At 40.0% G+C, this 13,584-nt stretch overlaps 1 protein-coding gene across 15 annotated transcripts in view; it reads right to left on the reverse strand.

Moving 5' to 3' along the window:
- The window catches only part of MCF2L2 (MCF.2 cell line derived transforming sequence-like 2), a 169,057-nt gene that overhangs the window by 93,505 nt on the left and 61,968 nt on the right, over positions 1-13,584 (reverse strand). For all 15 annotated transcript variants that reach the window (XM_032698498.1, XM_032698494.1, XM_032698493.1 and 12 more), the window contains 7 exons: positions 8,702-8,818; positions 5,416-5,565; positions 4,247-4,371; positions 2,623-2,737; positions 1,853-1,972; positions 1,137-1,328; positions 173-364 (listed from right to left, as the gene is read on the reverse strand). In XM_032698498.1, the coding sequence (XP_032554389.1) occupies positions 173-364; positions 1,137-1,328; positions 1,853-1,972; positions 2,623-2,737; positions 4,247-4,371; positions 5,416-5,565; positions 8,702-8,818 (1,011 nt within the window). The remainder of the gene's footprint in view (positions 1-172; positions 365-1,136; positions 1,329-1,852; positions 1,973-2,622; positions 2,738-4,246; positions 4,372-5,415; positions 5,566-8,701; positions 8,819-13,584) is intronic.

A 13,584-nucleotide genomic window follows, 5' to 3' on the forward strand; every position in this document is an offset into this window, starting at 1 on the left:
ACTCATATGAGCAAAACTCATTGCCCCAAGCGCTCACCTCTGTGCCCTTTCGGAATAGGGAAAGAGGCATATTTTAGCAGACTCAAATATATAGCCCAGGACACTCTCAGGTACAAAGCATTTGGTAATTTTTAAATTCTAAGTGAGTGCATGCACATCTGAGAGGTTTTACCTTTATTTCAGGGGTGAGGATCATGTCAAACTGATTGTAGAACTCCTTTGGGTTAGAGAGCTGGTGTTCCTTGGCCGTTACCAGGAACTTCTCAATTTCAACGAGTGCAGTTTCAGCTCCCTCTTGTGACTGGCACTTGTCCACAGCTTGGGAAGCTAAGAGGTAGATTCCAGCTTCACACCATTGGCTTGCCTTTAAAGAAAAATGGGGGAAGAAGGACTCATCATCACTGACAGTCCATGTTGTTAAGTGTTGCTTCTACTCTGTGAAATACAGATTTGCCCTAATATGTCACTAAAAGGGATGGATGTTACTTCCTAGCATGCCATAGTTCCTGCCCAAGTCATCCCACCAGGATATGTAGAACTGGACTTGATGAACTGAACTTGCTGTTCAGTTCAGCTCTCATGGGCTAGATGGTCCAGTAACATGTAAAAGAATAATACTCTGAGCAAAGAGGAGAAGTGTTACTGCAAATTGAATCTCTCAGCTGTACTACCTCATTTGAGTGTTCAGTCACATAATAAACCCAAAAACTGAAACCATATCAAAACTCTCCAAAACTTTTTAGGTCTATGAAACTCAGTTAGAAATGCTCCAAAGAAGGTTTACATTGCTGGAATAGCAAACAAACATTCTCAAAGCATTTATTTTGCTATTCTAGCTAGCTCAGAGAAATTGAAAACTAACAAGCAGTAAATTGTTAATTTTTAAGCACTGGAATACATTTGGTTCTCATTTCAAATTTAGGTCTAGCTCAATTTTCCTTAGTTTATTTCTTATTTTTCATCATTTTAAGACCATACTTATGAGAATCTACTGCTCCAATGTTTCTAGTTATATTTAGTGAATGAAACAGAAAAAACCCACAACTTTTTATCTTCATTGTAATTACCTGAGCTTATAAAAACATTCATTTTCGGTAGAACTTTGGCAGGGCTGTTACCTGAGAAGGTTTGCTCACCTTATCTAACTGCTTATGCAGCTCAAGAGACTTTCCCAAAATATCATACTTTTTCTTGGTCTCATTGGTAAAGTCATCACAAATCCGCCTGAGTTCAACACACTTTGGTCTAATGGAGTCAACTGCATAATGATTGTTTTGGATGAGCTGTTCTCCATGAAGAGCTAGAGACTGAGCCTTCTCCAAAGGTTCCTGTGAAATTAATGAGAAAAATCCAAAGTTAGATCTTAGAATGACATTTATAATAATGACAGTCCATCTCTGTAATCCCTGCTGTAGTCTCAGGGTAAAGGTTTGGGATATAAATATAGCTGATGTCTTACTTTATATTTACATTGAAGACCAACTTTATTGTCAGTGAGTACATTGAAACTTGAGAGGTTCCATCTGAACATCAGGAAGCACTTTTTTACTGTAAGGGTGAACAAACACTGGAACATGTTGCCCAGAGAAGTTGTGGAGTCCAATTCTTCTTTCTCCATACTGGGGACATTCATTATACAAGTTTTTTTCCCCTGCTTTTTCCCCCTGCTGTCCAAGAAATGAACTGGAACTACTGGGTCTCCACAACCCTGGCTTCTGGAAATTAGGATCTGAGTTTTGCAATTTAAAATAATGACTCATGAGAAGAGAGTAAATGGGATGTAAGGACAGTGACAAAGAAGTGTCTGGAATACCATGTCTATAGCAGCTAGAATACTAAATTGAGTGCAAACCTGTCCTTTCTCTTCCAGATGTTTCTGTTCCTTTAGGAGGTGCTCCACTCGAGTCACACTGTCCCCAATGTCAGCAAAACCTGCTTGTGTTTCCATGAGGTTATCCAATGTCAGTTTTACCTAAAAAACAGCAACAACAAAAGCATAAAATCAAAACAAAATAAACCCACCCAAAACTTTACCACAAGATACTCATAAAATTACAACAGACATTCAGCTATATCTTTGAAAAGAGTCTGCATCTCAAATTTAGTCTTTCAGCTTGTTCCAAAATGGAAAAGCCAAGGAATAAAGCAACAATCAACTATTCTTCAAAGAGTTGCCCTGCTTCTCACTGTTTAGGCCCACACAGTTTTGAAAACCTGTAACTCCAGAGTCTATATTACTCCAGAATCTGTATTACTTCAGTCTCTGGGCTGACAGTTGGGCTTTCTGAACTGTATTCCCTTGACTCTGGTGGGATTGGCAACTTAACATCACAGAAGAAATTATATTTGATAACTTCACACGTAAATGTAAAATGGTTTATCAAGAAGTTGGTGTTTCACATTTTGGCCTCACAGTCTGGCACTTTCCTCACTGGGCTTTATTCAAATGTTGTAAGATATCTGATAGCTGCCAAGAATTTAATTTTTGAAAACTCAGTTCTTATTTCATAATGAAGGGCTTCTCTCCCAACCTTCTTCTTGGATTGCCAGTATACTTTAGGTATGGGTAAAATTTGACCTTATTTACCAGAGAAGACGAGACAGCATGAACAAATGAAGTACCTCTCTAAAATCATGTTCAAAGTGTCGAAGCTGCAGGCACTGTTCTAGTTTTAGATGATGCTTGGTCCAAAATTGATCAAAAGCCTTTTCCGTTTCATCCAACTGAGCCAACAACCTGTTAAGAAATTATAATGAATAAAATGTACTTATTTCCTATAGTTCATTTCTTTTAAGTTACACTAACTGATGGTAGAAAGCAGAGCAGGGAGATGGTGGGGAGCCTACACTCATGTAAGAGGGCTCTGTGTCAACTCTCCCTTGAGCAAAAGAGAATGAAATTTGCAGTGGGATAGGCAGGAGTATGATGGATGAGTGACAACTACATGGATCCACTGTGGCAGTTGCAGTCCTGCCTCCTGACCTGCAACAAGGGCTCAGAGCTGTTCCATGCTCTGGCAGCCAAGGACAACTGTAATCCCAAGCTTCCACCCAGTGCTTCAAAGATAATTCACCCCCAACTGATGCAATTATTATTTTATGGAATGTTTAAAGCAGAACTCTACAACTTGTTCATTTTTTTCACCCATCAGAAACAGGTAAGGATTGAATAATTTTTCCCAGTCCATTAAAAACAATACATCAGAAGCTCATAATGACTCCCATGGACATTACTTTGTGTAAATGATGAAACATTTATTTGCAAAGAAATTAATATCAAGGTGTCATACATCGAGTAAAATGTCTAAAACCAGACTAGTGAGTCATCTGCACAGTTTCTCAATGGTCCATTAATTACAAAGTAGAACAGTTTAAACAGGAAGAAAAAATGAAAAGAAAGTTTTCCAGGAATATCCTGTATTTCAATAAAAGGGCACTCTTTGGGCAAGTAGGGATTGGTGAGTGCTGAAATGATCAAGTTATTAGGGCAAATGACAATAGTTCCCTTCTATTTCTCTCAAAAACAAAGTTCTGTTTTCAATCTATCCCTGGAAAATGTGGTTTTAATCAAAGCTGGTTGTTGAATTCAAGATGAATTCGCAAATTCCTTTGGTGTGACTGTTAAAAGGATTTTAAAGTATTCAGTGAAAAATATCAGCTCAGCTTTACTTTTAGCAGCTTTGTTCCTAGTGAATGCAGACATGCTGAAACACTAGCATGGCATTTCTCTTTCCACTGCATCACATGGCACAGCAGAAACTTCTACATGGTGACTAAAAGCTTTATGGTAGTAACTAGCATTGTAGGAAGGAAAAGGGGTTTGTTTCTCTCTCTCTCTCTCTGCAGGGTATCACTTCATCTGCTTCTCCCCCAGTGATTCCACAGACATGCACAAGCACACACCCTCTCATCTCACAGAGATGCAGGTGCCCTTCGAATCAGGCACAGAAGTTTGGAGGACACATATGTTACAGGGAAAGTAAGTCTCAGGTTAAATCTTCAGCCCAGGTAGTTAGTGGTCTGACCAAAAATTACCACGAAATTCAGGACTTGTTTGAACTCACCTTGACAGTTCAATCAAGTAAATTCCTCAAAGCCATTCCCTTCTCTGAGTTCCCTGTCCAATAAATCCTGAGTGGTTGAACCGGAGGCAATTTATAACTCACATATTTAAATTATTTAAATTACACTTGCATTTCTTAGGAATAAATTAGCAACTTGCACAAGGTAATCTAGCTTCACTGACCTTTCTACTGTGGCCACATTTTCCAGTTCATCTGGACTGAGTTTGCTGTTGGCACTTCGGGTGACTGGCTCCCGAATGCATGTCAGCAGGGTGGCCCCCTGCTTCACTGCTAGTTTCAGCTCATCCTGAGGGAAAAAAACCAAGCCAGAAAACAAATTGTATGTACTTCTAACAACACTCACATCTCTTACATGGACAACACAGTGATGCTACGGGAGGATGCTTTCATAGGTACTAAATATTTGGAACAAAATATAAATGCTTACCAAAGGTGATACATTTTTCTAGAAAATGCAGAGACTAAATCTGTTCACTTTGAATAGTAGATCTATTTTTGAGAAAAGAAATAGTACAATTTCTGAGCAGACTGCATTTCTGACCAGGCAGAAATTTATTGCAGAATAAATTATTCTACCACAAATTGAATGTGTGCTGCAGATTGTTCAGTGAGCTGAGAGCCTGTGCTGACATGTTTCACTTCTTAATGGAATTTCCTTCAAACAACATTGTGACATGCTGAGCCACAGTACAACAGGTATAAGGAGTCATCCATAGAAGAAGAGTCTTCCCAGCATGAAAGATCAGTAATGAAAAGGGCAATGAGGCTGAAACATTATTATATCAGCCAATGAATCCCCACATCACTGCACATTCTTCCATAAAACATATTGTTGTGCTAATATAGCTTAAGTAGTATTTTTTTGCTTATGATTAACCTAAGGTATTTGTTGACAGCAGTAATGTTTTCTTCTGATTCTTATTCTGCAAAGCTAAACTTGCCCCAAAGTTTGTTTGTTTGTTTGTTTGTTTTTAAATAAAACAACCATGATTACCTAGATCATTCTATCTATTCCTTATTATCCTCACAGTTGTCTCTATCTGCTCCAGTTCATCCTTTCTGATGAACTCTTCATCAGGAGCCCATGCTATTCCAGATGTGATTCCATCACACCCCCTCATACATTAGAAGTGACATTTCCCTGGTCTATCACTCTTGAAGGTGTAAAATGTCCTTTTCCACAGCTGAATCAAATTGACCTCCTGAGCCCAGGTTTCTGTCCTCCTCAGTGGCTTCCAGACAATGGACTCTCGAGTGATGGCAGAAAATTTTGTTAAGTCACAAATCATGTACTATTGTGCTGGAGCCATCATGAGAAGACAACAATCACCTTCAGCTTGCTGTGGTGGTCGGTGTGTGCGGAGAGGAGCTCCTCTGTGCACTGCACATCGTTGGGAAGTTCAGTCTCTGCTAAGTCTGTTCCAAAGGTCTGTAGCATCTGTGCTGTTGTTTTTACTGTCATTGCAAAGTTTTCAATAGCCTGGAAAAGCAGGAGCATAAAGTCACAAACTTTAACAACAGCCCTTTGACAACACTCAGTCCTTCAGGCATACTGTGCTGCAAGTATTTACATGCCTGTAAAGCAGGTCATGTTGCCTTTTTTGGGGTGGATATGCTTAAAGTCACAAATTGAATCCTCTGTCACAAAGTATTGTCATCTCCATGAGCCAACTGGGAACTCCCAGAGCTTAGAGGACATAATGAAACCACAGAGTACATCAGCTTCAAAGCCAGGCCTGGAACTTCAGATCCTCTGCCCAAGCTTGCTGGGAAATTCTGCTGTGTTTAAAATTTTAATGAAGGCTTTAAGTTGAGGACACTGCTAAAGTATATAGGGCAAAGTCTTTTTGTGTTTATATTTATACAGCCATTGTTCACTCAGCAGAAATCTGTCTTCCCCCTGACTTCTGAAAACATGCATCTCCATCCTGCCTATCTGTACTAGATGCATTCTAGTCACTCCCTCCCATCTGTTCATGTTAGTACACAAATACAAGAACAAGTTACAGCAAACACAGTTAAAATGCATAGATTCACTGGAGTATTGCTTTATCACTTGGGTGTACTAACACAAAACTTGTCAGAAATCTGTGGTTTTACTGAAGAAAGGGTAAAAGAGGAAGCCTTAAAACCACTGCTGCCTTCTGAGAATATATTGTTCAGACCTGTGAGATGTGAGTAAAACCTTTATATCTAGTAGCAAGTAATTGCATGGGATGTTTTTCATGATTATGCCCAAATTTTGAGGGGGACCATATTGTTCTGTGTAGCTCTTTACTCTTTGCACTTTGTGATCTAACCCACTCAATGGTTTGAGTCAGTCAGCAGCACTAGGGATGCTCTTACATCCAGGCAAATGCTACATAGTTGTTGCACATTGCATTTCCTTCTTTGCCAATGATGGGAATTCCTTGTCTGCAACCATGACAGTAAAATTTTGCTGTGTGCTCAGTGAAAAACAAACAGGAAGTAGATCATAATTCAAAAGGTACAGTCCAAATATGTGGTCTGAAACATGCCCCAGATGAAGCAATGCCTGCACAGTCCATAGCATCCTTCCCTTTTTCCCAATGAATTCATGCCTGCTTTCAACACAAGCAGTACAGATCCACATATGCTCTGGGTTGGTGCCCAGCAGCTGTAGCCTGCTGTTCTCAGCACTGAAACTACAGGATTAGAGTTGGCTGAAATATCACACTTCTGACTGCCACACAGACACAGCCATCCACAGCCAATTTCCTGAAAGCCCAAAAATGTATTCTGTGGGCAAAAAAGCTCACAGGCTCCTGCCAACCCAGATAAGAAAGCAGAAACAGTGAACGATGCAGGGAGATCGCTGAGTCACTGCCACTAAGCCACGATTTAAAGCTGTTTCAGAAAAAAAGCACTGGCAGGACGAGATAGGAGAACACTGAGAGAAGCAGCAAAGGACATGAAGACCATACCTCAGCAAGACTCAAAGTCAGGTTGTTTCAAGGTGCCATGGAGGCTGACACTTCCCTAATGACAACCTCTTATACAGATATTCCTTGGTTGACTGCACCACTCACCAGGAGCTTATCCGAGCTTCACTAAACAGCATGCTTGCCCCCACCCTCTCCTGTGCACATGTCTAATAAATTGTTTCATGTACCTAAGTTATATCTGTGGCTTGTTGGGTTTTTTTCCAAGTGTGGTAAGAGTTTTTCAAACAAATTTAACTCAAACCTCTGCGGATTATATAGCCCCACTGCCCTCAAATCTTGGCTCACTTTTATTTGCATATTTTAACAAACTATATATTATTACTTTATGTAAACTCCTCATTAATAAATGATACAGCCTTTCTTGTGTCTCTCTTTACTCTCCTCCCTCATGTTTTCAAGCCTTTAGCTGTGTGAAAGCTCATACAGATGATTCATTTCTTCAAACTCCCTGCTCCTGCAAGGACAGTTTCATATTTTTGACACTTTTAACATGTAAGCCTGCTCACCTATCTCAATCCTAACCTCACTGTAGTCAACACAGCTATAAATATAGAAAATCAGTGCTAGAGGGAATTCAAATTCTGTGTTTCCACATTTAGAACCCTGAAATATTTGGTGGTTTTCAAGGAGAGTAAAATTCAATTTCATAAGGACAGAAAAGCACAAAAAATTGTATCAAGAAAGTGACAAAAGTGACTTGACCTTAAGTTACCTCAGAAAAGCTCTTTTTATGAGTGTTAGATGTAACCTGTCCATCAGCAACAACAGACTGGAACCTAGGGCTGATCAAAACTCTGCAAAATATTGGGGCTCACATTAGATGTGAGCTCTAACATACCAATCTTGCAAGTAGACCCACAAAGACAGGTGCAAACACTGCATAGAGTCTCCATAAAATTAATTTTCCAGGATCACGACCCATCTTAGCCCATTTTTGCTCAGGAAGGATGAGACAATACTTTAGCTGCTAATGTGCCAGAGTTTGGAATCTGTTTTTGTGAACTGTCACCTTTCCTGGGCACCATAATGAATTGGTTACATTGTTTTGAAGTAAACAGTGAAATGCATTAACCAGCCTCAAAAGGGAACAATCAAATCTGTACAAGTTTCCTCAATAGAATAAAAAGTCTTTCTGCCTTCCTACTTACAACTTCTTCAGTTACCCAAAATATGACCCAGCTGGAGTGCATGCTTACATAGCACAGAAATGAAAACGAGGTAAAATAAAATCTAGTGTTTCTATTCTCTTAAAATCAGGGACATAATTAATCATTAAAGTAGGAATTTTGACTTTTGATTCAGTAAAGTGGTAAAGCCTATGTTCAACTTCAACCATGAGCAGAAGGCCTATGAATCCCATCAATTATTCAAAAGCCAAGAGAATGTGCCAAGGGGCCTTGCTGAGTAAGAATACCATGACAGTGTTCGGCCCTAGGCCAGGAACAAAGTGAGATACAGATTACTGCTTCTATTGCAAACTTTTGGGAATTTGCCTCTCTCTATTTGAGTCATGGATTTCCTCCTTCCATGAGTCCCTGGCAGAATCAGTAGGCTGAAATGCCCCTGAAGAGTTACTACTTAATGGTTGCTTTGCATTGGTCATCTGGACAGTTCTGGTGCAGACAAGTGAAGAACAACACCAGCACTCACAGTTCGGTGGTGGATCCACTGGCTGTGGCCGTACTCCAGAGTTCCTCCCAGCTCCCGGGTCAGCTGACTTTTGTCAATATAACCATGCAGATCAGAGACAGAGTTTAACATGATGATCTGAAAAGAATCCAAACACACTGGACTGAGAGAAATAATGAGCCCTTTAAACCATTGTTCCTAGGATCTGGGTTTGCCTTAACACGTATGAACGCTGCAGTTCCACCACAGGCTGTCAATTCTCAGCATGTATTTGGTCACGCAATAGCCACAGTTTATTTTCACTAGATTTTTCCTTCTTAATGTGTACATGGCCATTCTTGAGCTAACCATAGTTTGACATAATCTTGCTCCTTCCTAGGCTGAGTCATTTGGCACATGCTTCAAGAGCAAAAGTATAGTATCGATAATGTTCACACAAACTTCCATCAAATAATTTATTCTCTAGATAACTGCTATTTACAGAAAAATGGAGGCATAGGCAAGTTAAAACAGCTTCTTCAAACCCAAGCACTTGATCCAGGCAAGTGCTGGAATGAAATCATTGAGAATAAGATTTCCCTTTCAGTTTTGTAATCCTTTTTTTGGCCCTGTATATCCACTGAGTTCACTGGCATTATTCAATTTAAAATCATGATGGAAGAGAAAGCAGAGACAAACCTAAATTCATTTTCTTACATTAAAGAGTCTCTTTACCACTAGATTTGCTTAATGAAAGCCAAAAAAATCTGCAGTCAGCTTCAGATAAGCAGCATTACCACTGTAAATTTGCCAACACAAGTGATACGCAAATAAAACATATGTATTGTTGTTCTAACAGCTAGAAAATATGCCATGATTTCAGCAACAGAAGAACAAGATGTTGAGCACAAATTACTAGGAATTTTAAGCCTTGGACTTTAAAATATGTCAAAGGTGTTACTTGACTCTGCTCTTTAAAGAAAGGCTAACTGGTTCTGCCTGTCAGCAGGCTCCAAGGGAGCGTGGTGCATACACTGGCAAACACTCTGGACAATTAGATGAGTGAAGATGTCTGGGGACAAGAGGATGTGTATTCTAGGCTAATAATGCTCTAGGAAAAGCCTTGAGAACAAACCTGAACAGGTTTGTAGCTGATCCTTGTTACAGAATCATGCTAGAATAATTCAGGCTGGCATAAACCTGAGATCTCTAGTCCAGCTTCTTTCTCAAAGCTGGGTCAGCTATGAGATCAAACCAGGTTGCTCAAGGCTTTATCCACCTGAGATTTGAAAACATCTAAGGATTGAGATTGTACAACCTCTTTAGGGGGTCTGGTCTGCTGCCTGATTATCTTTGTGGTGGAAAAGTTTTTCCTTATACCAAGTCAGAACTGCTCTTGTTTCACTTTATGTCAGATATTTCTTGCCCTACTGTCATGCCCAGCCTGGCTGTGTGCTCTCGGTGACCTTCTTGGAGGAACTGGAAAGCTGCTGGTTTGTCATATTAACCCTCCCATACCTTCCCTTCTCCAAGGTAGACAAGCCCAGTTCCCTCAGCATCTTCATATAGAGCACATGCTCCAAGCTCTGACCTTCTTAGTGTCTCTCTGTTGATCTCACTCCAGATTATTGTTTTTCTTTTACTGGGGGAACCAAAATCAGGCAGGGTATACTCAGTGTGATCTAATGAGAGCCAAGTAAAGGGGGATAAGTGCTTGTGTCAACCTGCTGGCTATGCTCCTGTTCATACTGCCTGTGTTAATGCAGGACACTGATGACTTCCTTTGCTGCCAGGGCACACTCTGGCTCATGTACAGCTCACTATCTACCAAGTTCCCAGGTCCTTTTCTGCAGAGATGCTCCCCAGATAGTCAGGCTACATTTTGCATTGTTGTCAACAACACGACACTGTTGTGTTGTTGAGAGGGAAGAACATAGGTTCTTCTTTCTTGAGGAAGAAGTCCTTCCCAGTTGCAGGAATTTGCTTTGTCCCTTTTCTACTTCATAATATGCTCGTCAGCCTGTTCCTTGAGCTTCTGTTGCAGTGACTCTGTCTTGGAATTTATCAACTGCTCCTCTCAGTTTAGTGTCACCTGCACACTTGATGACAGTGCAGCCTGTTGCCCCTTCCATGTCACTGATGAAGATATTATACAGGGCAGGTGCCAGCAGGAATCACTACAACACTCCACTTGTCATCCACTTCCAGATAGAGTATGAGCCTCATCATTATCATCTGAGCCATCATGAAACTAGTTTTTAAATCCACATCTAGTTGTCCAGACTTTAACCTAACTTGGATACAAGAATGCAATGGAAGATGCATCTGGCCCCATGGACCTGTACAGGCTAAATGTTCTCAAGTAGGCCCTCACTCAATTCTTTTTCACTTCCAGCAGTTCATCTTCTCCTTGAACCCTATCTCTAAACACAGAAGCCAGGAGATGTTGTTGGTGAAGAAAGCAGAGAGTACCTCAGCCAAAGCTAGAGGAAAAGCTGTTACCTGAATGTGTTACGAAACACTGCTTGTTATGATCAAAGTCAGAAAACTCAAAAAGTTGCATCATCTTGAAGGGCCCTCAGACTGGAACTTGAAGTCTATGTACTACTTCTGAATTGCAAATTACATTTGAGAAAGTAAGTCTCAGTTGCTTTGTAGTTCTTCTCCACCAGAGATGTTGCTGACAAGTTGGAAATCTTTTTAAACTTCACACTTCACTAAAACTACAGAGGAACACTGTCATGCACTTCCCTTTTAAGAAGAATTTTGTGTTTGCTTTAATCTGGTATTCTCAGCATGAGCCACAAAGCAAACATTAATATTGCTGGCTAATATTTCCCAACAGGGCACAGGGGCTTCACCCTGCAAGCATTTCTGCAGGAGAAAGCCTGGGAGCAATCCAGCATCCATCTGAGAAACCAATCTTAAAGAGCATTAGCATCTCCCACGCTGCTTGCCAGCCTAAAGACAGTCATGGTCAGTAAGCTGAGATTGCAAGGGAGCAGCAGTTCAGGAGAAGAGGGTCTGCATGAGCAGGTCAGCACAGAACACAAAGCTGTGGTGAGGCTGCTTTATGATGGGTTAGGACGCCTGAAAGAAGTCACAACCTACAAAGGTCAAAGAAGTCCCTGCTGTGGACAGATTGTTGAGCCTTTTGTGTATGCTGTGAGGATGCTTTAATTCATTTCCTATGATGGCAGGTTCCTTAGGTAAATCTCTGTGTTCCTTTTGAATTCCCAGAATTTAATCTCAGATGAACCCTGGTGTGTCTCCTGTATTTCTTTATCTTGCTCCTGGATAAGGATATTTAATCAAATCAGTATTCCAATAAAGATTTACCTTATGAGGTTTTATGAACCACATTTATATGCCAATGTGATATAAATCCACATTTCCTTATTTTGTCTGGTTTGTTATTTCAGCCTTTATTTCCAGCTCCTGTTTGATCTTCTGGTTCCTACTCAATCCAGTGTTGATTTAACCCAGCAAATCTACTTTTCTGAACATATTTGCAGTCTGATAGCTCAGATAAACTACTAAACAAATATTTCTTTGACAAATGCACACAATATTCTTGGAGCTCCTTTTGAATGTTTGTGTCTTGGTCCTGACTTGCTTACAGTCGTGATAGGAAATACCACCCATCCATGGCCCAGTTATGACATTAATGTTGCCATAGTGCCAAACTCACAACACAAACAACCTGTAAACAATTTAAAAGATGATGGTGATATTGAAGATAGGCACTGATCCCTAAAAGTTCCCCGCTCTGAAACTCGGGTACACAGGGGCATGTCCAAATGGTATTTTTAGGATGGGGCCGCAAACAAAAGTTAAAGGTCCCTCCAGAGAGCATGGCAGACTCTTAGTTTTTGTAAAGCTGCTCTTCTAAGAGCTCTGTGGGCATACCCAGGATGTCTTGAAATTGTAATATCCAAGATAACTGCAAACGAAATTCATATCTCGATTTTCCTGCTTGTAAGAATTACTATTTCATACTTAATGCAGTGCTTGACCTCTGCCTAGAATTAACCTCCCTTCCAACTTCCATCTCTTCCAAGTTGGATTTGAAATGCAACACTGTCATCAAATAAATTGCCAAAAGTGTGGAAGATGCTGAATTGTTGGAAAATGCTAATCCTTGATGAGGTTGCCCTTTCTGGGCTGCAGTTGCTGCTACAATAGTTGCTATAGTAACAGATCATGGCTTATTAAATATAGGAACATCCATTTTTTAAAGTACTATAAGATATTCTGATTTGGATTCAAAGATATATTTTTTCATCACTTTCACATTTTACCAAAAAGCCACACTTGCCAAACTACAGTAAATGTTACAATTTAGTCCACATTAACCAAATGCCTATTCGTGGTTCCTCTCCTGTATGCACTGTAATAAATAGGCTGCTGTCTCACATTCAGAAGAAGCAGAAGGTGTCTTAAACACCTGAACTTCAAATGTGGGTATTGACAGAGCTAGAATTCGTTGGTGGAGAGCTATGAGTCTTTTGCAAAACAATACAAAACCACAAGTAAAATCCAAAAGAGTCATATGAATCCCTACAGTAAAGTCATTATGGAACCCAGTATGAGTCTGGTCCAGGATGAAATATCATCAATAATCATAATTCAAGTCTATTTATAAAACACTTGAAACCACATGCAAACATGCAGCTAGGAACAACTCCCAAAAGAGCTCTCATAGAATAACCTAAAACTTGAACTCTTTCAGGATTGATAATCTTCTTCAAATCACAATCTCATCAATCTATTGCATATGCCAAGTGAATATAAAAAGAAACAGAAAATGAACTTTGAATCTTGAGGGCCTGGGGATCATAAAAGGCATTCAGAATAGGAAATGCTATGGAAGCACTTAAAGTCAGCAGTCCCATGGATAATCCATAAAATAGTGTAGAATTCAA

Source organism: Chiroxiphia lanceolata, chromosome 10, assembly GCF_009829145.1.
Source record: "Chiroxiphia lanceolata isolate bChiLan1 chromosome 10, bChiLan1.pri, whole genome shotgun sequence".
Classification (NCBI taxonomy): Eukaryota; Metazoa; Chordata; class Aves; order Passeriformes; family Pipridae; genus Chiroxiphia; species Chiroxiphia lanceolata.